Source organism: Bombyx mandarina, chromosome 09 (assembly GCF_030267445.1).
Source record: "Bombyx mandarina strain Sakado chromosome 09, ASM3026744v2".
Classification (NCBI taxonomy): domain Eukaryota; kingdom Metazoa; phylum Arthropoda; class Insecta; order Lepidoptera; family Bombycidae; genus Bombyx; species Bombyx mandarina.
This window is the reverse complement of record NC_143216.1, coordinates 13,797,528-13,822,487: the sequence shown is the minus strand read 5'-3', so window position 1 is coordinate 13,822,487 and position 24,960 is coordinate 13,797,528. Positions and strand designations below refer to the sequence as shown.

The window sequence follows — 24,960 nt, the reverse complement described above, 5'->3', positions numbered from 1 at the left end:
TTCGTTGTTTTCCAAGCTGTGTTGGTTTTTTAACAGACATCAAAGCGCGCGAACCTCGAACCTTCGCGTAGTCTCCCACACATTCGCTTGCCCAGTTGCGCCGACGATTGCGAAGGTAACGGACGTATACTATACGCCATTTTCATAGTTCGTGACGTCTACTGTGTAGCGTATCTTCATCAAAAGAAATCCCATAAAAACAGCATGGCTGTTAATGATGTCTGGGAAAGAATTAAAAACTCTTTCTCTTCAATGTTCTATTGACGAATTAAAAAGGAGGGGAAATTCGTGAGAAATTCGTAAACAAGTGTAGGAGAAAGCGCAAACGGGTTCGCAAATTGAGTATGCGAACCCATTTGCATAGCCGCTAGGTTTGCGAATGAATGTTTGACGGCCCTTCACATGCGCGCAAACATTCGTACAATGTACGAATATTTTCGCGCATGTCAGTGGCTGGCATTACAGTCATATATTATACACTTAATATATTTGAGATTACAGTGAAATTAGGGATACTTATTTTTACGGCTCAGTGAATTTGGCCCCCTTTTTTTTGATTTTCAGATTTTTGTTATTTTTAATTATTCGTTCGTCGTTTGTTCGTTAATATTCGAATGTAAAAATTGTTTGTTTGTCTTTTATTTATTTATAATTAATTAAACACAGGATCACCGTTAAGTGGATCCCCTTACTAGATATCTTTATTTTTATCACTCAGATTAATTAATTTTGATGAATTATCGTTTGTTCGATGACTATTGGTGATTAATCGATCATATAAACAATTAAATTCCCAATTATTAATTATTTTATATCTATTAAGCAAACCATCACCTCACGCCTACATTGCGCATGCGCCGGTTTTGTCAGTCAGCTGGCAATGGCCGTATTCTAGCGTTTTGTTAACAAGTGCGTTTATACTGTCTAATTATTTCCTATGTAGATCAAAAAAATATTGAAAACTTCAACAAACTTCAACAATACTTCAACAAAAAAATGTCTGTCAAGACGGCCGATTAGTCGTTAAAGTATGATTAGCGCGGTTTAATAAATTCAGTTATTTTTAATGATATTGAATATTAACAAGCATATAGAAATTTCAGTGATTTCTAATTATTCTAAGAATATTTTAGGAGTACAACTTTCGTGTTAAAATGATACTATTCATTACCATGCAATAGGAGATAGATATGATACTTGTATTTTATAATAAAATTAATAATTCCTAAATTCATTACGTAGTTCAAAAAATGTAAATGTAAGGCACACAAAATCTGTTTTTGTTGAAATGATAATTATTTATAAGGTCAAGAAATATATTACAGGAAAATCAAGAAAAGGTGGCACGAGGTGATGGTTTGCTCATTAGATATAAAATAATTAATAATTGGCAATTTAATTGTTTTTATGATCGAACAATCACCAATAGTCGTCGAACAAACAATAATTGATCAAAATTAGTTAATCTGAGCGATAAAAACAAAGATATCTAGTAAGGGAAGCTAACTTAAGGGTGATCATTTGTTTAATTAATTATTAAATAAATAAATGCAACATAGCCACAGAACACGGCTTCTTGCATATTACAAAAAACCATAGAGTTAGTTGTAGGTACTTATTAACTCCATGCAAAAAACACAATGTGTTCTCTGTAACGAACACCACTTTATGTGTTCTGGTATCAAAGTTAAATGTTCCTAGATTAACTAAAAGGCCAGGTTACCAAATGGCAGGAACATAATTTTTTTGTTGGTTAGAACGGTAACAAATAATTCTTACTCTGAAGTAGTATGAGAAAGTACCTTAAATAATAGTAACATAGTAGAAATTAGGTACTTACTAGTCTACCTTTGGTCATACCACTGATTGTGTTAAATAGTTTGACTTCGGACAGCTAGCTGAGAAAATCTTACTTCCCTTATTCTTTACGTGTCATCGAAAATTTTGGTATGATCTCAAATAAACTAAAGAGGCTAATCCCTAATTTACAATTTCATCCTGTATTCTGACCGGACATTTTGTTAACTTGGTAAATAATCAGAAGACCTGAACTATTTAAATTAAAACATTCGTTACTTCTCGAAAAATAGATTGATTTGGTCATTGCAACGCTCTTTAATTTTTATTGATTACGTTTATTCATAGTTAAATAAAGTTTGTATCAGTTTACTAAAAAATCATAGAATTATCATAGATTAAGTTGAATTCAGTGTGTATTGGAAATTTACATGCTTTTTATCAAAACCAATGTATTTGAACTTAATTGCCGATATATTACTAACACTAGTACAAAAGTGCAATGACGAGGGAATGTAATTAATTGTTGCATTTAAATTGTTGATCCACAAGTTATTGCACAAAAATATTTTTGTTAGTAAATACATACTCGAAACGTTTTGAAATAATCTAAAAAATGTAAATAAAATTACCTAAAAAGTCTTGGAGCTACAGACCGTACATAAATTATTAAAAAAAGCAAGTTCACCAAGTTTCTAGTTTATTGATGTGTATAATCTATGACTAAGTTGCGTCTGCTTACTCTGGTAGGGTGGGTGCGTTTGATTTACGACTAATGCAATGGAAATTATTTATTTATTATTAATTAATTAACTTGTCACAGTTCCTCATGTATAATTCTACAAAGTGTTACAGTGAAATCCTTTTTTGGATGCCAATCAATGCCCTTTGGTACTGAATATGGCTGACGAAAGACTTGTGGTTCTAAATCGTAGTGACAATTTGGGATTCGGGTTTTCTTTGCTTGGTGAAGCCGGTTTGCCACATGTTATATACGAAATAGAAGAAAATTCACCGGCTGCTCGCAGCGGAGAAGTAAGTATGCATTCCATATTGTGGATAAGCCAAACAAAAATCATTCACTACCTACGTTCACGTATTGATATGACATTCAAATACATTAACAATAGTACATAAATTAACAAAATGTAAACTGACTTAATTAACGATATTACTCTTCTCTTTATAACGTCTTGAAAATTTCAATTAAATTTCAATTTTGATAAAAATAATGTTATGTACAGAAAAAACAGGCTTACTAGATAGTCTTCAAAGTTATAATTTAATTAAGTTGACGAAATTGTTTTAAAAAGGGTATTTATGCAATTAAAAGCCACCAAAATAAATCAACCACTGAAGGCAAAGTAACCGTGATTCAATAAATGAAACCGAAAAAAACAATATCATTCAAATGGAACATCAAAACAGTTCAAAAAAACTTTATAGTAGTTAAGAATTTTTTTGCTCATAACGAATATACACTTAACTGCAATTCTTAAATAATCCAAAAAGAACTTTCAGAAATGTAGCATCTAATTTATAATTTAATGCCAAAATAAAGAAAAATAATTGTTGTTACTACTTTGAAGTATTTCAGTATTATTTTATTAAGAGCTAGTATTGAATTTTAAGAATGAAATTTTTTTAAGACTGACGAAATTCTAACTTAACATACTGACTAAAAGTTAATACAATAAGATAACTAAGTCTGTTTGATTTTTTCAAAATTCTATTATTTTCCCAGGCACAGAAGCTAAGATGTTTTATTCAAAATTTTCACTCTCAAGTTAATTGTTGTTCAATAATTCAAAATATAACTATTTTGATTCATATTAGTTTATTTGGATACAGAGTGATGATAATAATGTTTCCATTAATAACAGACATGGGTACGTACCTCTTTCAAGTACTTAAAAGAACTATGGCTTTGTCAATTATATATAGTTGTATTAGCCTTACTTTGTTTATCTATAGAACTGCCTTTAGCTCCTTCAAGATTCATATTATTAGTACAGCTGTACCTATTGTGAGTCCCTACAGAATATAACACCAGCCTAGTTTTCCTGTAATGCAATTGGGAATGTTTACCAAATTTTTTACTTTTTCAAGGGCTGTATAGTGATGTCTTTTTATTAACATTTGTTGCACTACATAGCCCACCTGTTGTTAAGTGATTCATTTTGAATGTATCTATGTATTTGCACAGACTAGTTAATTCAGCTCAAGTTACTATGACTGAACATCATTAATATGTACCTACATTTCTTAACAGTCAACTTCCCAAACACCTATAGACACCATCAATATCTTTACATCAAGTGAAAAATGAAAATAAGACCTCTCTACAAGAGACTCATAATGTGTTTTATACACTCCTTAATCATCTGTGACCATGGAAACAGAAATATCAGAAATCATAAATTAATAATAATAATGAAGGCAAGATTAAACTTTAGTAGGACCTATTATTCTTTAATACAAAAAACTACATGCTTATTGCTAGAGCAATTCCAAAGTAGAATGTTTTTGAATTCCTTAGTGAACTTTAATATAAAAATTCAGGAAGCTCGAAATTTTCTCAAATAAATTTTTCATAATTGTACATGGGAAATTAAAGCTTATTATAAATTCCATAAAATATTAGATATCAAGATTATTTAGCCTATATTATTTATATTTCAAACTGTTGAGATTATTTTTAAATTTTTTAAATATTGTTTCCCAGCTGTTAAAACTATTACACGTATTATATGCCTTAAATGTCAGGTGAGGAATTTAGACAACCAGGAAAAACTGAACTGAAACAAAATATTAAAGTGGACATTGATGGTAACAAATGATGTTGTAAACTGAAATCTTTCCATGGCTAATTACCAGCTCATGAAGCCCAACACAAACTGCTTACTTTGCAGGTACTATACTATATATACAGCAGTATATAGGAGTATTGCGTAGGTAGTGTTTGTTGCGGATTTAAATGGCCATCATCCAGAGATGTTGTCAAAATCACCCGACTTCCAGATTAGGCAACCTTTACTTTCGTTTTGTCATATAGTGTATCTTACCAGGCCACAGAGCGCACCTGTGTCCCAGATAACCGTCAAGGCGATCATGTCTAGGTATCCATATATCCATATAATGAAATAAATTTGCTTAACCCACACTTAATTAGATGCCTCTCAAATAGCGGCAATTAAGTGCATTTTGTATATACCTTAAATGAAAATTGAACATATGGTGGCAGAAGTGTTATTCTTGCAATACTTCTGTTTTTGGCAACATGTTTCTTGCTTTTATAGTGACAGTAAATCATTAAATATCACAACACAGCCTTGACATATTACAGTCCAAAAACAAGAAAAGAATGAAATGTTAATGGTGCAGAAGAACATTTAACACATTGGACACCTTATGAAAAATCTAGTATTTTCATTTAGGCCATGAGAATCGCCTGTGAGCCTTTTAAAATATTTAAACTAGACCGTAAAAGTCGCTATTTTTTATCTTCCGTGAAAATTATCGTATTTTATAAATTTTAGAATCAAATTCACAAGTTGATAAAAATTGCTGATTGTCTGATTTTTGGCTTGACCAGAATTTTATAGTGTGCTAGGCCCATTGGTGGGTTGTAAAGCATACAACATAAGTTATTGCATACAACATGCAGCATACAACATAAAAGCACAATATTATATAACTACTTTTCGATAGAAATAAATTTTACCCTTAGAGGGTGAATTAGCGGTTTAAAGCTTAAATGGGAAATTGCGTACAAGCATGAAATTCAATATTAAAGCCTAATAAATAACGTCTAGGAAAAAAATCATATAGTAAATATATAATTAATATAATATACCATCAACACAATATTTGGATTAACCCATGCGAAATCAGGACAGGTCGCTATCAAAACATTTGCTTGAAATTAATACTTAATATTTGTTTATTAACAGACATTACAGTTTAATTCAGTCAGCGTACCTATTCTAGGTATTATTTTAAAATAGTATTCACAAATTACCGTAGAGCTGTTTCTTAACTGGAAATAATATTATTAATGTTGTAATCGCTCATCGCCGCCAAAATGACGCGCACAAGAAGTCGGACGTCTCCACGCCCGATTGAATTTAAACCATTCGCAAATTACACGAAGGCCCATTAAGATAGTTTACAATATGAAACTAGTAAATTCATAGTAATATGCACTGAGATGTTCGAATCTCAGGCTCGTACCAATTTTTCTAATGAAATACGTACTCAACAAATGTTCACGATTCACTTCCATGGTAAAGGAATAACATCGTGTAATAAAAATGAAACCAGCAAAATTATAATTTGCGTATTTACTGGTGGTAGGACCTCTTGTGAGTCCGCGCGGGTGGGTACCACCGCCCTGCCTATTTCTGCCGTGAAGCAGTAATGCGTTTCGGTTTGAAGGGTGGGGGCAGCCGTTGTAACTATACTGAGACCTTAGAACTTATATCTCAAGGTGGGTGGCGCATTTACGTTGTGGATGTCTATGGGCTCCAGTAACCACTGAACACCAGGTGGGCTGTGAGCTCGTCCAGCCATCTAAGCACTAAAAAAATAAAAAATCATAGTAATACTTGATATCTCAAGTCGCGTTATTGTACAAATCTCGAGACCTTCAAAAACAGCAATTACCCTGATCTCGGTACACACTTTTACAATTTTAACTACAAATTGCGTTATAAACTGCGTTATCAAGTTCCATTAAAGTAATTCTCGTATAATGCTGAGTTGATTTCATTTCGGATGAATCAGTTAAGATGTACGTACAGTTTACGTGTAGATATTGATTATTAGAACGAAGTCGTTGCTGTTTTAATTTTCGTTGGTATGTGAGTAAAACTGAGTCATGCTGTTATCGTGTACGTGAACAAGGGTCGTCGCGAAGTAAGAACAACAGTAACGTGCTTTTGTTTAAAGAATTCGCCATATCTTTCGAAGTATCGAAGTAAGCTCGTATTTGGTTCGAATTTTATTGTTAGCCGACCATGATTTCTAACAATCAATCGACCGTGGATATCGTTCGCTGTATATTCTGAGCGAATGAACACTTTAGTCCACCTATTGTATTTGTTAATACATTTCCTTCGTCAAATCACATACATACACAGGCCGGGATCCATACCATATAGTTGTATTGATATACCATTTTTACTAATGGTAGGGCATGTTTTGCTTCTACTACCGTCGTATCGAGTAGTTATACTAAGCAGTCGGGATTACTGGTTGGAAATATAGATTTATATGCGCTGCACTTAAAGATTCGATTTCACATCTCTTTATGTGATCTAATGTACTATTGTAAACATGCCTAGTCTTTTCCATTCACATTAGTAACTTCTTGAAATTGGTTTTAATAAAAACCCGCCATCTTAAATATATTTTCATAGGTTTTCACTTCCCGTCATTAATTATCTACGTTTAAACCCGATCCTGTACGTAACATATTACTGTTGAATTCAATGTAACTTTTACTCATATGTATATTAGATATCTACTAATTATAGATTAACAAGAAATAAAAACTATAATATAAAAAATATAATAATAATAAATAATACTAAAAAAAAACTAAAAATTATAGTTTAGATACATACTACTAATATAATTACATAATTACTTTAATAGATCATTAGTAAATTTGTTATGGGATTTATTTAATTTTTGTCAAATTTGCTAGCCACCTATCAACTGTAAAAAAATCTCATTAAAAATCATTTTATTTCCTAAGAGATACCAAACGATTACGCGCCATTTTTATTCCGTAATTAGAGATACCATGGAATGTCGCCACTTAATTAGATAGTAAGTAGTAGTAATATCGAACCATTTTTCAACCAAATTCGTTTTGTCCTTTTCCTTTAAATAGTAAAAGTGCTTTTAATCTCAATACAAAATGAGATGCCGCATTGCCTTAAAGGAAAACACAACTTCAAGTAGCCCTTATAAGAACTATAATAGACGACTAAAAAAGAAAATATCGATTATATTCTTTCAAATAAATGGCCTAGGTTTATGTACATACCAAAACTAAATATTAATTAATACCGATTTTACATATTTCATAGAAATAGTTTACATTTCTCGCTTGACTAGTCTGGTTTGGTCGGTCCACAGTAAAACGGTACCCAGCCTACCTCAAGTCATGGTCATGACCGTAATCCCATGTGGGCGTGGTAACCGATCCGTGCTGCTCCCAAGTATAATTAATCAGCCACTATAACGGAAATAAAATGAAGTACTTAATTGTGAATCGATATTAAAATCAGAGGTCTACAGTAGAAATTGCTTCGCATGATTCTCGGCTGTTATACTACAACGATAACACTGCTTGCTTAGAGTTGTACAATTAACTATTAATAATTATATAAATTATGTCGTAAATATTTGCTCAACGGCCATCTTAATACAGAAAACTTTATTATTTACTTAAGAAGTTGTATTCATCATTAAGAACCGATTAGGTACCGAATTCATAATGAAAATGCACTGAAGCTCCACCTTAGCTGCTTTCCATATTTTTTTATTTCGATTTTTTTTCTTCTAGTAATTAATAGTAGTTCTAGTAATTTTCTAGTAATTTTCTTCTAGTAATAACTAAGTAGGTAGCCAATGTGATTGAGATCGAATCTTAAAGTGAGCCGCGTGCGCTCAGCACAACACCCATCTCGTTTTAAATGGGTACCAAAATCATAGACACCAAATTAGCAATATTGTTTACGTTTTTTTTTTTATCGCTTAGATGAGTGGACGAGCTCACAGCCCACCTGGTGTTAAGTGGTTACTGGGGCCCATAGACATCTACAACGTAAATGCGCCACCCACCTTGATGTTACTGTCATTTTCATGTCTGGTCGTTTGATTTGAAAATTTGTAGAAATATGTCTAAAAATTAGTATCAGTTGAGTACATAGTTATTATAAGCGACGTTTCTGGACCTAAAAACCGTAGTTTTTTATTTTCCATTGCTTAGATAGGTGGACGAGCTCACAACCCACCTGGTATTAAATGGTTAGCGGACCTCATAGGCATCAACAACGCAAATGCTGCCACCCACCTTGAGACATGCGTTCTAAGGTCTCAGTTTTAAAGTACAACGACTGCCCTACCCTTCCAACCAAATTTTTTTTTTAATTTCCTTCGCTCTAAACTCAATCTGAATTCTCACACTTCATTACATTTTAGTTAATTTAATCTTGGCAGAGTATATGCTCGTGGTAGAAAAATACAGGGTGGCCCATAAGTCCTTTGATATGAAAAAAAAATTATTAAAATAAGGCTAATTACATTATGAATTAAATTTTAATTTACATAAAAAGCTTAAAAAACGGGAATTATTTTTTGAAAATAACATCTCCTAAATGTAATCCGTTGCGATCACGGCACTCTTGCAAACGACGTCTAAAATTGTGGATGACTGCGCGGCACGTCACTGCTGAAATGCTTGTCATTTCTCTGCGGATGTTTTCTTTTAGGGCCTCAATTGACCGCGGGTTTGTGTCGTATACTTTAGCCTTAAGGTAGCTCCACAAAAAAAAATCCATCGGGGTCAGATCTGGACTACGTGGAGGCCAGGAAATGTCTCCTCTCTTAGAGATAACTTTGCCAGGAAAAAGTTGACGGATAACGGGCATAGCAGTGTTAGAGGTGTGAGAAGTGGCCCCATCCTGTTGAAACCACGTCCTGGCATTAAAGCCTGAAAAGTTTTGCAATTCTGGTATGAAAAACTCTTCGATCATAGCCACATATCGCTCCGACGTAACAGTAACTGCGCGCCCTCTGCCATCATCAAAGAAGTAAGGCCCTAGGATACCATGGGCTGACATAGCGGCCCAAACAGTCACTGACTATGTAAGGGCTTCTGATGCTTAAGTTTTGGATTGATGGGGCTCCAATAGCGGCAATTTTGTTTACTAACATGCCCGTTAAGATGGAAATGAGCCTCGTCAGAGAGCATTATGTTATTGAAGGAAGTAAACCGATTCAACATTTCATTCGCATAATTTTGTCTTTGAATACCGTCAGTTTCCTTTAATTCTTGAACCAACTGAATTTTGTAAGGGTGCATATGTAAATCTTTCTTCAAAATCAGTTGTAACGATGTCCTGGATACGTTTAATGCTCTGGCGCGCTTACGAGTTGACTGTGTCGGATTTTCGCGAATAGACTGTGTCACTGTGTCTATGTTTTGTTCCGTACGTGACGTCCTTGGGCGACCCAACCGCGGTTTATCTAACGTCGAACCGGTCTCCTCGAACTTAGCAACCCAGTTCTTAATCGTTTTAAGAGTTGGAGTGTCGTCAAAGTTGTGTAAACCTTTGTGTTCTCGAAATTTACGCCGCGCAACGGTTGCCGAATTGTCGTTTTTATAAAACTCGCGCACACAAAACGCACGGTCCGCTCCGGTAAAACGCTCCATCGCGACTAAATTCCCAGAAACCGAAGTTACTCCCCCCGCTTCCCCTGCACCGCTCACGCGCGCCCTGTTCGTTTTATTCAAATTTTACTTTTCAAAGGACTTATGGGCCACCCTGTATTATTCGAATTTAGTTTCAGAATTTTCAATGGAATTAAAAACAAAAGTATTAATTACACATTATTGTTTAAACAATGCTAAATTAAACACTATGTACAAGCTTGTAGATGTAGTGTTTACAATGTCACTTTAGTACATTAATATCAAGTAATATCTTTTCGTTGAAAAGTTGAATAAGTTTATACTACTAGCTGTTACTCACGGCTTCACCCGCGCGGTCAAGGAAAATTAAAAGAAAAGTGCCAATATAATTTTTCGTACAAATAAAGTTTAAAAAGATCATGCGTATCCATTTCGACGTGAAAAAAAGACTAACAAACACGTTGTTATCATTTGGATTGATTTTTTTTTATTGCTTAGATGGGTGGACGAACTCACAGCCCACCTGGTGTTAAGTGGTTACTGGAGCCCATAGACATCTACGACGTAAATGCGCCACTCACTTTGAGATATCAGTTCTAAGGTCTCAGTATAGTTACAACGGCTACCCGCCCTTCAAACCGAAACGCATTACTGCTTCACGGCAAAAATAGGCAGGGTGGTGGTACCTACCCGCGCGGACTCACAAGAGCTCCTACCATATCTATGCCGTCATTCCATGTTAAAACATGAGTTCCCACTGTTAACAGCAATGAAATACCGGCTATCCCACCGTTCAAAGGGCGATGCATTATCAATAGGAAAATTAGATGAGGGTCATACTAATACGGATGGATAATGAGGAAGTAGTGATAATAGTTCAAGGTAGCCGGTGTCGCATACCCTTTCTTCTGATGAATACATTTTGTAACTATTTTAAATTACTTTATAACATGAATCGGTGTTCGCCGAATGATCGACTTCGTTCGTAATGATTGACACTCAAGATTTACTTTCATAGAACTTTTTTTTTCCTACCTAAGCTGATAGCCTTGAGAGGCTATTTCAGCGTAACCTTAACTAGTAGGTGAGCTCACGGGGCTCAAACCGGAGTAATGCTAACACTGACCCTAGCAAGAGAAGTGCTTCGCAGAATCTACCACCGGATCGGAAACGCGACCCACTGAGAAGATCCGGCGAGAAACTCAGTGCGCTGTGCTGTGGGTTAATTCGCTCGTCGAGCCCTTCGTCGCAGGCGACGGGTTCGACGAGGACGGTGACCGGTGCTTGTGGTACCTAAAAGCACCGTTAATGGATCGGGAGGATCCGTAATGACGTGTTTTGGGCGACGTCGCCCGTGGCACGTCATTGAACATTGCAAAGAAAAAAACAAATTCCACAAAAAGTAACGTAAAAACGTCAATATCTAATAAACAAAAAAAAAAACGATTAGCAAACATAGGGGAAAATAGCACTTAACTATTTCTTACTTAATAGATTGGCAAGTTCCGCTTTAGCGTTACACGTACGTAATATATCACGGGTGAAACCGTTGGCTCTTTGGACAGAAAAATTCTATAATAGAACCGAGGCCTCGCCACAGACATACATCCATCTCCAGGAACAGTTGACATACGAAGGTCTCAAGTACGAACTGGGCGCGGACCGATTTCAATTGGTCACTCTGAAAACATATGTTGAAGGTCTATGTTTTGTGCACTAGACTTAATAAATGATTTAAGTTTTAACCGCTGTTGTGTCTAGTCTATTTTTGCACGTGTCTAAAAAACGACTATAGCCTCCAACAATAATAAAATTAAAAAGTTGTCCGGGACAGCCCCTGCAAAAGTTTCTATTGTTTTTCTTCTTTTATTTAAGTAATTCCTAATATAAATTGTGTTCACATATGCTCAAAGTCACAAATTTCAATAGTCTCGTATCTAGTAATTGACAATTAAGTTCATTACGGCTACGTTTAAAATTAGGTCAGCCGTTTTTAAGTCGAACAGTTCAATCAAAATATATCTAATAAAAGTCTACTCATTATGACGTCATCGCCACGTGCGTTCAAACTAGATGAGCCGTTAGTTGAAAAAAAAAGCATCTAATTTAATAATAAAACATGAGCAACTTTATCTTACATGACATTGAAAGTGATAGTATGCAAATAAAGAAATGTTTACGTGTGAGGGCATTCACTGAGCTCTGTGTAAATTTAATTAATAGCCAGTCAGAAGTGAAATACTGAATGTTCTAAAACAAATTTGTGTTCGCTGTATATTTAGGGGATATATATTAATTAGATTTGAAGGATTTTGCGACTTTTGGATTTAATTACATTGATCCGTATTCTTCGGGCTACTTCTCGGAACAGAGATGTTTTTGGTTGAGGTCAAATTGTTGGAGGAATTCAAAAATTCTAAATTTGATAGTACTGCCATTCTGTTATCCAGTTTGACACTATCATTAATTGTACGATCATACAGAGCACCAACATCCACAAATCAAATATGTTTAAAATAAAGTATTATTGCTCTCCGTGTAAACTATCCTCCACCTACCGCTAAAGATTCTCTTCAAACATCGTTCGAAGAAAGAAATTTCCTAGCGTTCGAGGAAAAGCGTGTCCTGTCATCCTAGAGTTGAATACTACGTTACAAAAACGATCTGAAACGCATCGGCGCGGCGGATAATGCACTGATAGAAAATGAATAATCAATGGGATCAACTTAAATGAACTAAAACTTTAGACAACAGTTAGGTTTTAATATTTTATTGCTTATATGGGTGGACGACCTCACAGCTCACCTGGTGTTAAGTGGTTACTGGAGCCCAAAAACATCTACAACGTAAATGCGCCACCCATCTTGAGATATAAGTTCTAAGGTCTCAGTATAGTTACGACGGCTGCTCCACTCTTCAAACCGAAACGGATTACTGCTGCACGGCAGAAATAGGCAGGGTGGTGGTACCTACCCGTGCGGATTCACAAGAGGTCTTACCACCAGTAAAAACCGAATAAAGCTCGAAATATCGATCGCAAGAATTCCGATACTCTCGGAGGTTTGTATGGCACATAACCACTCCACCTCCACTCGCTTATACCGAATTCGGCGGAAGTTGGACGATTTAGCAACGAGTGGCGGAGGTTTGATTAGTGGGTTCAGCGTAAAACTTCATAGCGCAATCACATGTGGCAATTTTCCGTCTATTCAACTTCTGTCCCAAGAAATATTTTAATTTACGCCATTCAGAGACTTAGACTTAAGAACTCACCACCTCATGTACAAATTACGATCGTTTTTCTTGAATTATAAAATCAAATCCACTTACAAAAACTGTGGTGGTTATTGACATGTCATTGATATGCCTAATGGAGAAAATGGAAACCTCAGGAAAGCCAACGTTCACGCTCCGTCAATCCAAGCAAACCATTTGCAGATCTAAATGTCTTCGCTAACTCACACCGAGATCCTCGTTCTTTTACTTTTGAATACCTCAATAATTAATCCAACGGTAATTGAGTTTTTTTTTATTGCCCTTGTAGGCAGACGAGCATACGGCCCACCTGATGGTGAGGGGTTACCGTCGCCCATAGACGTCGGCAATGCCAGGGGCAGAGCCAAGCCGCTGCCTACAAGGAATAACAATTTAAATACAAAATACAATTGCACTGTATACCTTTTCTCGCGCGAGTCGGTACTACTATCCTACTTCTAACGCGAAGCAGCCATGCGTCCTGGTTTGATGGGTAGCCCACTGAGTTTCTCGCCGGATCTTCTCAGTGGTTCGCGATTCCGATCCGGTGGTAGATTCTGCGAAGCACTGCTCTTGCTAGGGCCAGTGTTAGCAACATCTCTGGCTTGAGCTCACCTACACGCTGGGCTAACGCTGATATAACCTCTCAAGGCTATCAGCATAGGTAGGAAAAAAGAAAAAAGGTTGATGGACGAATAAATATTTGAGATGGGTGACAGTATTCACATTGTGATCTCCATGTACTTCAGCAACAACATAGCATTAAGAGGAGGGTTCTTATTCGTTCCGATTCTTTTATTCAGGAAAAAAAATATAAATGACAAATATATGTTTCTGTATCTGACTGTTTCGATAAAAATGGAGCAAAGGAAGTGACTAAATGTATCATAGCTTCCTCTCACCACTGCACGACCAACTATTGGAAAACATTTCGCGCTCTGAACTACTCGAGGCAATTCATTTAAGCTTCAGTTAATTTCCTTTCAAAGTGCAGTGTATTTTCTAGTTCAAAACAGATACAAAGCGGCTCCAAAATTATAATAATAATCCTGAATGCGACAAATAGGAACAACACATTGAATAAATACGGAGAATACCAAACCGTTCTCGGTAAAAATATTTGTCATTTACCGCTAATGGTTTCGATAAATGAATTTCTACCGAGACCGTCAAGCATTTCATGAGTAGAATAATTCGTAAATCACCGACCAAAGTTCTCAATAAGTAGCCGTATAACGAGCCAAGGTGGTCAACATTGACACAACAAGGCCCAATTAATGTTAATTAATTTATAAATTATCGCTTCGTCTCAATTGCGTCAATTTAACAGAACAGTTTAGAAATCATAATATTATGCATCATACGTGTGAATGACAACATTAAATAAATCGTTTCCATATTTTTCCGACCGGTCACAAAGATAAGAACGGTCAGCCAATGTAAAAAGGCTTAAATCAAGTAGAAACTTTATTGACGACGTCTTTGTATTTAAATTGTAACGTGGAAACTATCATACCATATGTAGGAAATATCTACTTACAAAAATACCAATCATAACAATATTAACAAAATATGTATAGGCTGATGGTGTGAATTGGAAGGATTGGGCCGATGATGAATAAATTAAATAATATGTGATTAAAATACGGATTCACGTTTCAATCAATCTCTTGCCTATTTCATTCATTTTATCACAATTTATGTAATCACGAAAAACTAAAGTACATATTCGAATTGTCCACAAATTGTCATTTTTTGTTTTTGGTGGACTAGCTCACGGCCCACTTTGTATTAAAGAAGAACCCATAGAGATCAACAACGGAAATGCCACTACTCATCTTGAAACATGAGTTCAAAGTTTCAGTTTTATCGTACAACTTAGACGACCTACATCTGTTCAATAAGTTAGTGATTTTTCGGTTTATTTATTGTGCATGTGACGTTTAAAATTATTATTTTTCTTAAAAACATGATTACGGATCAACAGCATATAGCAATTTCTGTGTTAGTAATGAATTCAATTCGAGGTTAACTGCTAAGGCCGTCAGTTGATATTACGAACATGTAAGTTTTGCAGAACCTGACTTAGGTCACGCGTGTCCGACATTTTGATGATTTCATTATTTAAGCCCTACTGTGTAAAGTGGTCTTTGTTTTAATACGTAAAAATGCAATCTGTATGTATATGGAATATATCATATTAATGTATACACATCTATTTCATATGATTTTACTGAAAAACCATTAAGAACGTTCCGAGAGCAATCCAATGCGATAAATTCGCAAAACTATAAAGTTATAGATAAAAGCGAATATTGTAGTTTATTCATTAGTGATATACAATAGCGTCTAGTTTATTTTAACCCTAGCTTTTGTAGTATTCTTGATGTATTAAACATACATACCAATGTTTACGTAACTACGCTCGGTCATACTCCAGTGGATTGTGTTTCAATCATCAGCTAATGTTTTACTGTATGCAACCTTCGTTGTGAATCAGTACGGTGCGCTCCGTTTCCCTATTTCAACTGACGTTTTATTAGTTTAAAACCAGTTCGCACGAAATCGAACGTTAAAATTAAATATTATAGAAATCGAAATTGACAAACGGTTATATGAAGTTTAACACTAAACATACCATAATAGATCAAATGACCCATTTTGAACTTTTACATTGAAAATGCACGTATCATCTTATTGCTGTTGCACATTTGACTAAATGACCTTTTCTTACCAATTAATTTACAGTTATTATCCTTTCTTTTTTTGATTATTTTGAGTAATACTTGTCGTATACTGTTATCTAGCCACTAAGGTAGAAATAGGTACCAGTAAGCTTTGGTATGATTAGTGTTAAATGAATCGTAATGGTCGATTCTACTAATCATTCAGGATTAAGTTAACGTTTTAGCTACGTGTATCTAATTTATATATCCCTTGCGCCCTAATGCGGGAGTTTGATCAAATTTATCGGCACACTCAATCCATTAATAGGTAATAAGAGGTCCTGTAGTGATAACGTCGAATTCACAGCGGAGCGGCAAACTGGGCGGACGTTCCGACACGCTAGTCGAGCCGAACTCCCATTAGATAAAGCTATCCTCTCGGCAACGATGTAACGAACTATGCCTCAGTGAGTTCCCACAAGGGAGTGGACGTGTCGTGTGATCAGTTGTTAATATCAAGTTCCAAACCTGTGTTTTTGTTCGAACCGGTCATGATTAATGAGATACGCCTCAGTGAATCATTGTCAACGTTGCAAGGATGTTGTGATACTGTTTGTTAATCGCTCGTGAACTTGAGCTGGTACTACGCACATTGTTTTGTAGTAAAAGTGTCGCGTTTTTTCCTTATGTTATTGTAAATCGAATTGAAACTGTAAAAGTGTAGTTAAACAATAATTTTACGGGTACGTATTTGGTAGAAAGGATTTAATCTATTCAATCCACAAGTACAGAGAAGGATTGTTTTCCTACACATCGTATTTATCTTGAAACGGGCACGCATTATCAAAATGAACATCTAAATGCATTCGCTCATTGATGCCAAGTTGTTTGTTTACCCTCTGCACTGAATATATTTATATTTAGTCTTATCTGAACTAAAACTTGTTGACAGAAATATATTGAACTTGTTTTTCCTTTTAAAATTCCACAAATAAATAAGTGATTGGATTCAAAATGTGCCTTATATTTTTATTGTAATTTTTCATTCATTTAACTATATAAAATAATGAAGATTAATAACATTTATTAAATGTCTATGGGCTCCAGTAACCACTTAACAGCAGGTGGGCTGTGAGCTCGTCCACCCATCTAAGCAATAAAAAAAAAGTACCTTCTAGAATAGGCATCTAAACGACACAGATTATTTCGCATGTTGTCGTTTCCCAAATAAAGTTGATCAAATGTATAATGTATAATGTCTCTCTCTCTCTCTCTCTCTCTCTCTCTCTCTCTTAATTCGAAATAACTGAATATTCGCATTACAGGTCGAGGCGGGAGACGTTTTGCTCAAGGTTAATGGGACTGATGTAAACCGGTTCACTACCAGAGAAGGTAAGAAATTTGCCATTTATCTCACGGCGCGGTTGTTATTTATCTATACTACATTCCTAACACGAAGATAACTGGGCCCAGACTAATTGAATATGATAAATATTACGTCCCAACTTAAATAAGCCACTGTGGTACAGTTACGAGCCGTGCTTAAAACAAAAAGTCGATAACTCGAGCAACTTGACGTTTAATAATATCCAATGAATGTTTTAATTATTCCTCGTATCGTGATATCGAAAAAGTCTTTCGCTATCTTATTAGATGTAATCCAAAGTTCGCGTTTCAGTCGCGCCGTTGTCGGCACGCAACTTCGCAATCCACGTTCTACACATAATTTGTACGACCGATCCGGTACCTTGCAATGGAGCAGTCCGCTTTATCAAATGTTGGCCAAAATTGATTTCTACCGACTGCGCGGCGGCTAATCCAAATAATATCTCAACATAAATCTACAAATAACTCGCTATTGTTATTGGCACGCGTATTGTTTGTTCTAATCGCGGTGCTTTGTTTCAATGTTTATCGGAAAAATGAGATAATGCAAAACGGCTCAAAGAAGAAATATTTTAAATTGTTACAGTTTTAAAATGCTTGCGACTGTCGTCGGATCCCGTGACGTTAAGACTGAGAAAGGGTGAGTGTCTTATTTTAGACAAGAAATTATCCTGATGCATGATTTACAATGTCTAGTTCGAAATGCGGCATTAGAGGGCACGTGTGGCCATCGACAGCTGCAAGTAATAAAATTCGTTTATCCCCCCGTTGTGGTTTGGTCGACTTTGCGAAATAAGCCGTCACAAATAGGAGGTTGCTATACGCGATGTAATTTATAGGTTGCTCTCGGTAATGGACCGGGGTAACCTTTCGTACACAGTGGCTTTGTTACCTTTCAATAATTTATTAATATCGCGTTCACTTCATTACACCTAATTCTGGAAATTATCGTGGAGGATAACGTAATGATAACGTTTCAGACCCGCAGATCAAAGCGAGCGTGAGACGGTACTTGTCAGCGGCTACCGATCGGCGTTCTAGCGGCGGAGGCGCCGGTGTCCGCTCTAACCACGATAAGTGAGTTTGTTCGTATTATCATTTGTTTTACATAAATTTATTGAGATGTATTCATATATATATATATATTTTTAATACCCATCCCTACACGCGGCTCCCTCCCGCTTAACACACAAAGTCTGACTTGGCGAGGAAGGCAACACAACGCAGATATGCAACGTGACTTGGCGGACTCGGCGGGTCAGCAAGGCAAGGTGGATGGCCTAGGCGACGGTGGAGGGCATATAGTCACCGTCGGCCAGACACAACATCCAACCCTTTCTTCAGTCGTAGCGGTTTCCCGTTGAGATGTATTATTAAGCGTTTTAAAGCATTCTCAACCCGGCTAACGCTACAGCCAGCCACTGTCGACGCACTAGTTACGACTTCGCGAATACAGTCTCAGTGCTTTTTTCCTACTTAAGTTGATGGTCTAGAGAGACCATATCAGCGTAACCTTAACTACTAGGTTAGCCCATGGGGCTCAAACCTGACGATGTTGCTAACACGCACCCTAGCAAGAGCCGTGCTTCGCAGAATCTACCACCGGATCGGAAAAGCGACCCACTGAGAAGATCCGGCGAGAAACTCAGTGGGCTGTGTCTGTGGGTTAATTTACTCGTCGAGTCCTTCGTCGCAAGCGACGGGTTCGACGAGAACGGTGACCGGTGCTTGGGGTACCTAAAGCACCGTTAGTGGATCGGGAGGATCAAAAATGACGTCTCAGTGCTGTTATAAGCTACTAGTTCTAACACTAAGTAACAGTAACTAAAGCTGTAGATACTGTAGCCACCGAATTCGCGCAAGAATCCCACGTGATACTTGGTCTTTAGCATCAGCGTGCTGAGTTTCTCATCAGATTTTTTCGACGGATCGCAATTTTTCTCAGGTGGTAGACTATCGAAGCAGCTGCCCTTAAGCTGTTAGCCCTCCAGATGTGCTCGGAGTTTTCATAGCAAACCCCATCGATCCTTCCATCTAAAAATATAATAACAAAACTACCTTGAAGGCGACTAAAATAAAAATTAAGGAACGACAAAGAACATACTTTTCTACTGTAATAAGGAATAAAGAACTGCCGTATTTTAAGGATACACTTTTGAAAATCAATATGGAACCCCTGCCGTGTCTTGACAGCTGATTTCCGCCAGCGATAAGGGATCAGAAAACATATGCCGACAATACGAGGGTGTCCCGCCCCTGTTTGTATTTTGACTTTATCCGTGCACACTAATGAATGACGTCATAAGTCTTATTGGAAACTAATGTTAGCTGTAAATTTTATCAAAAATCGATAACGTTGATTCGAAATCGGCTTGAGCTTAAAAGATAATACTATTTAGAATTTGTCCGCTATCAATGTGCGATCTTTTCGAATTTCTTAGTATAATAATAATACAATAGTATAGTACAATAACACTTATTAATGGCCATGAAAAAAATGTGTGCCGGAAAATTTAGAGAATTGAAATTATCAACGTAACTTACTACGCTAAGAATAGTAAAATTAACTCAAATGCCGCAGTTCGGAAGAGTTAACAAGTCCGTGTTTTTTTTTTTTATTGCTAGATGGGTGGACGAGCTCACAGCCCACCTGGTGTTAAGTGGTTCCTGGAGCTAGACACTCACACATACTAGACATACTAGACATTCACAACGTAGATGCGCCACCCACCTTGAGATATAAGTTCTAAGATCTCAAGTATAGTTACCGTGTGATTACTTTTAATGTGATTACATTATAAACTTAACGTGCTTTATGGAAAAACATTATTAATGGAACAAATTAAATAACTACCAACTAATTTCAAACGAGTCTATAATACAATATACATAGTTTAATTGCAGCACCTAATTTCGTTTTGATATGTAAGATATGTCTTCGTTCCACAAAATAAATGAAAAACGTGCCTTATCCTAAAATCATTAATAAAATGATATTATAATTTACATTTACACAATAGTTAGTAAAAAAATACGAGTGTACGTATCATGTGTTATTTATTTGTATATGTGCTTTAATGGCGAGTTTTTGTTTTTTTGCGTAAATAGCTAAGAAAACAGTCACCTGTTGTTAGTGGTTCCCGGATCCCATATGAACGTAAACATTGCAACCCACCTCAAGGCATGAGGTGAGGTCTAAGTCTCAATTGTATTGCATAACGTGTGTCCCAAACTTCAAAGGGAAACTGCAGCGTGGCAGAAACAGGGTACGTAGGGGTTCTTACCGGTGCAGGTGTACAGGAAGCCCTACCCCCAGTTTCTTTCCCTATGAATACAGACTAATTTAAAGTGGCAGGTTCCAAATATTGACATTTAGTTTTATTGCACTTGTATTTGCTATTTGTGCAATGTACCAACGTAATAATCGGTTTCACCTAAAGCAGCCTTTCCCAAAGAGGGCGCTGCAGGTCTAAAGGGGGGCGCTAAGAGACCCAGAAAAAATATGGGGGCGTTGTGTAGAAGTTTGGGAGGCGATTTGTAATTTCATCTAGAAGGACTTAGACAGAGACTGAGCTCTCGCTATAGTGGTTTGTAAGTAGGTGAAAAAATGGGGGCGCTAAAAATAATTTATTCTCAAAGTGGGCAGAAGACAAAATAAAATTGGGAACCCCTGTCCTAAACTATTAAGTCTAGAATAGTTAAGCGACTAGTAAAATATCTATCTATGAAGCGAAATATTTTTATGTCAGTGTTTGTTGTCCAATTTCGATTATCGGAGAAAGGGACTTTGTTTAAAAAGTACAAACTCATCAAAGTCATAAAATGAATTATTAAATTTGTCGTCCACTTTCGATCGCTGCTCGAACAATTCCGCGAAAAACTGTTTTCGAATCGAGCCCTGTATTTCAAATGTCAATATGGAATAATCCTATAGTTTCTGCTGTTTAGTTTACTGTTTTGTGACGTCATACGCTGTTGTTGCTTATTTTAATATATTAGTAAAACAATAATAAACGATCTGATGTAAATTTCTCTAAACAATGAAGCGGTAGGCAGCGGCTTGGCCCTCCCCTGGCATTCCTGACTTCCATGAGCGATGGTAACCACTCACCATCAGGGTGGGCCGTATCCTTCTCTCCCAAAAAAAAAACTTTACATGTGATAATTTCCATTAAATCAAATGACCTAGGTTCTTAAAAGTGTTCGACAAAGAATACTATTTTTTTTTTCCTACCTATTCTAGTAACCTCGGGGGGCTATTCTAGATTCACCAAACTAGTAGGTGAGCTCGCGGGGCTCAAACCTGAAGTTGTTGCTAACACTAACCCTAGCAAGAGCCGTGCTTCGCAGAATCTACCACCGGATCGGAAACGCGACCCACTGAGAAGATCCGGCGAGAAACTCAGTGGGTTGTGTCTGTAGGAACAGAATACTATGATTAACAATCTGCTGCCACACTTTTTTTTAGATTAAGTTCGTCGTCGAGTAACTCGAACGGCAATTCCTCGAGTACATCGTCCAGTAACGGTTCCGCGGTGCAGTCTGGCGAGAGCTGCGAAGCTTTACTCACAGAAGAACGGGTGCGGAGACCAAAGTCGGCTCAGCCCAAGTTCGAAGCCTACATGATGACGGGCGACCTCATACTCAACCTGTCGAGGGTCGAGCACCCCCACCATAACCACCATGCTCCCACACACCGCACACATTACCACAGGTAATAATCATACGGTTATCACTAGTTGTATTTTTTTTTAGTTCTAATGTCAACTCAATCTAGTTCCTACCGAAAGTTATAGGCATCACCATATTCCTATACCAATCTTAGAACAAGACGTCATCATTCAGGTGCAAGGAAAAAAAATCTATTCTACACTTCAAAACATCAAAACAGCAAGGATGATAGGTTTTTTTTTTATTGCCTAGATGGGTGGACGAGCTCACAGCCCACCTGGTGTTAAGTGGTTACTGGAGCACATAGACATCTACAACGTAAATCCGCCATCCACCTTGAGATATAAGTTCTATGGTCTCAAGTATAGTTACAACGGCTGCCCCACCCTTCAAACCGAAACACATTACTGCTTCACGACAGAAATAGGCAGGGTGGTGGTACCTACCCGCGCGGACTTACGAGAGGTCCTTTGCGGGTTTGATTATATAGGTTTTGTAATCTGTCATATCTGTCAATCTGTATAAAGCCCTGCCGCTAAGGAAATAAGGTCGAATACTGGGGTCTACTTCTACATATATGGCTGAATCCATTATATTATAACAACAGTAGTGATACGTGCTCGGCGTGTGATGGATATAACGAGACTATATAACAGACCATTATCAGTACAGGATCCTTTGTCATCCGACTATTTGGCTCCAGAACGACACGTGTCACCATATTATAATATCTTTACTGCGACACAAATATTTCACTTTCATTATCATTCTTATTTATTAAGAAATTACATACAAACATTGCGACAAAGCGATAAAAACGATTAGTTAATGTAACGAAATAATTCGTGAGTCTATGTAAATTTTATAATTGACTTTATTTAATTTGTTCTTTCATCAAACAGAGTATTTGATGCGCACATACACACACACACTCACAAAAAAAGCTGTTCTGAATTGTGCGATAGGTTTTTGTGATCACGAAACCAAACTAATAACTTTTAATAGTCTATTTTTGAACAAAGACTAACAGCTAGCAACGATTTAGTAAATGTCATGAAATTAATGTATCAGATTACCGCCTCGGTGTAGGAGTTAGTGGTCGGGATTGATAAACGTATTATTAACTGTGTTACTATCACTGTGTAACATTTAAATGTACAAAATCAATTGTATATCATTTTATTTCTATATAAATTCGTCGATTTGTCAGAGTTAACATTATACGCACAAAATCTGAATTATATCGATCGTATAACTGTGATTTCGACTTTTATATTTGTAATTAGTCGTATTATACCTAGTCGATGTTGTACCTGTGTTGGAGACATACACAGAGAAACTTTCAGCTTTTATAAAATAACGAAGGTCTGGCCGTCGCGGGCTCTTGCTCTATTAATAGTAACAGTGGTTAGTGATTTGTAATGTTAAAGATATTTGGGGTCGATTTTTACCTGTTCTTTTCTGATAATTCTCCTTTCTTAAGGTAAATTTTAATATTTAACGGCTTTACTCAACAACGCCATTTTCAACCAAGCCACCCACCCTTTCAAATCAAATTTTGAACGAACCCAATATCATCAAATCATCAAACTTTCTCTCCAAAGCTAATAAAGTATATTATTATGTGTGTTATAGATATAACTCAACGCCAGCGTCGCCCAGTGAGAATAGACTGTGTGGCCGCGTGGAAATGCCGCAAAGACACAACTCCTCGCCTGATACCGGTCTCACCGCCAACGAACATGCGACTAAAATGTGAGTATCCAACTTTCCCAATAACCCCACGTTTTGTTTTGCTTAATAGAGGTTTGTTGTTAAGTGGTTACTGGAGTCGATAGATCTGAACAACGTGAATGCCCACGTCTGAACAACGTGAATGCCCAATGTCACGTACTTCGAGACATGAGATTAGTGTGCTTATTGCGAGTTTTTTAACATTGTCGAGAGCGTAAAAGTTAACTGCAGTTAGACTGCAATTAACGACGGTTAGAACAGCGCTCCTGGCGGCAAACGTTGCAACTCCATACAAAGGACATGGGCCACTCTCCATACATTGCACGGCCCACTAAACGAAGTTCAAGGACAGTAATGAAATTAAATTTAAATAACAGACTATATATCCGTTTTATTATAAACAAATTAAAATCAATATTGTTCATGGGGATACAGAGATATTTAAAAAATAAGATAAGATTTTTAGGTTACCTATATCAATCATATGATTTGCTGTCAATACACTTACACTTTAACATCATCATCAACTTAAATATTATTTATATTACTATATAACACAGACCTAATTCAATGAACGCCAAGACTTACTTTTATGCACAACAAAATACAATAAGCAGGAATATCGCAACGAAACACTTAATAATATCCACAATGCGCACGAGTGCGAAAACGACTGATCAAATGTAAAACGTCAATAAACATTAAACAAGCTTAGTTTTGTTTTTGCTTATGATCAATAATTATTGATCAATGTAATGATTTATTCTATGGATTTAAAAGCATAAAAAACAGATTTTTGTTTAGATATAATGATTTATATTAGTTTTAAAATCCATTAATTAAATATGTTAATATATTTTGCTAGTTTTTTTGCAATATAATGTCTTTTTTAAGAAGATTTAATGTGGATTGTTTAAAATATAAATATATTTTACCTGTGGCAACTCCTTCAATATTATCAATGTAGCTAAGTCATGCTAATTTCTTTTTATTTATGATTTTAATGATCCCACCATTAAAATA

The 24,960-nt window shown here is 36.3% G+C and overlaps 1 protein-coding gene across 7 annotated transcripts in view; it reads left to right on the top strand.

The window, feature by feature from the left end:
- Positions 1–2,516: 2,516 nt before the first annotated feature.
- The window catches only part of Efa6 (Exchange factor for Arf 6), a 39,740-nt gene continuing 17,296 nt past the window's right edge, over positions 2,517–24,960 (top strand). For 2 of the 7 annotated variants that reach the window (XM_028173222.2, XM_028173218.2), the window contains exons 1-6: positions 2,517–2,832; positions 17,472–17,538; positions 18,119–18,172; positions 18,513–18,609; positions 22,001–22,246; positions 23,839–23,958. In XM_028173222.2, the coding sequence (XP_028029023.1) occupies positions 2,698–2,832; positions 17,472–17,538; positions 18,119–18,172; positions 18,513–18,609; positions 22,001–22,246; positions 23,839–23,958 (719 nt within the window). In that variant the 5' untranslated portion in view covers positions 2,517–2,697. Of the gene's footprint in view, positions 2,833–16,503; positions 16,890–17,471; positions 17,539–18,118; positions 18,173–18,512; positions 18,610–22,000; positions 22,247–23,838; positions 23,959–24,960 lie in introns of those variants that run through there. The other 5 variants (XM_089729937.1, XM_028173221.2, XM_028173223.2 and 2 more) reach the window with 4 other exon arrangements.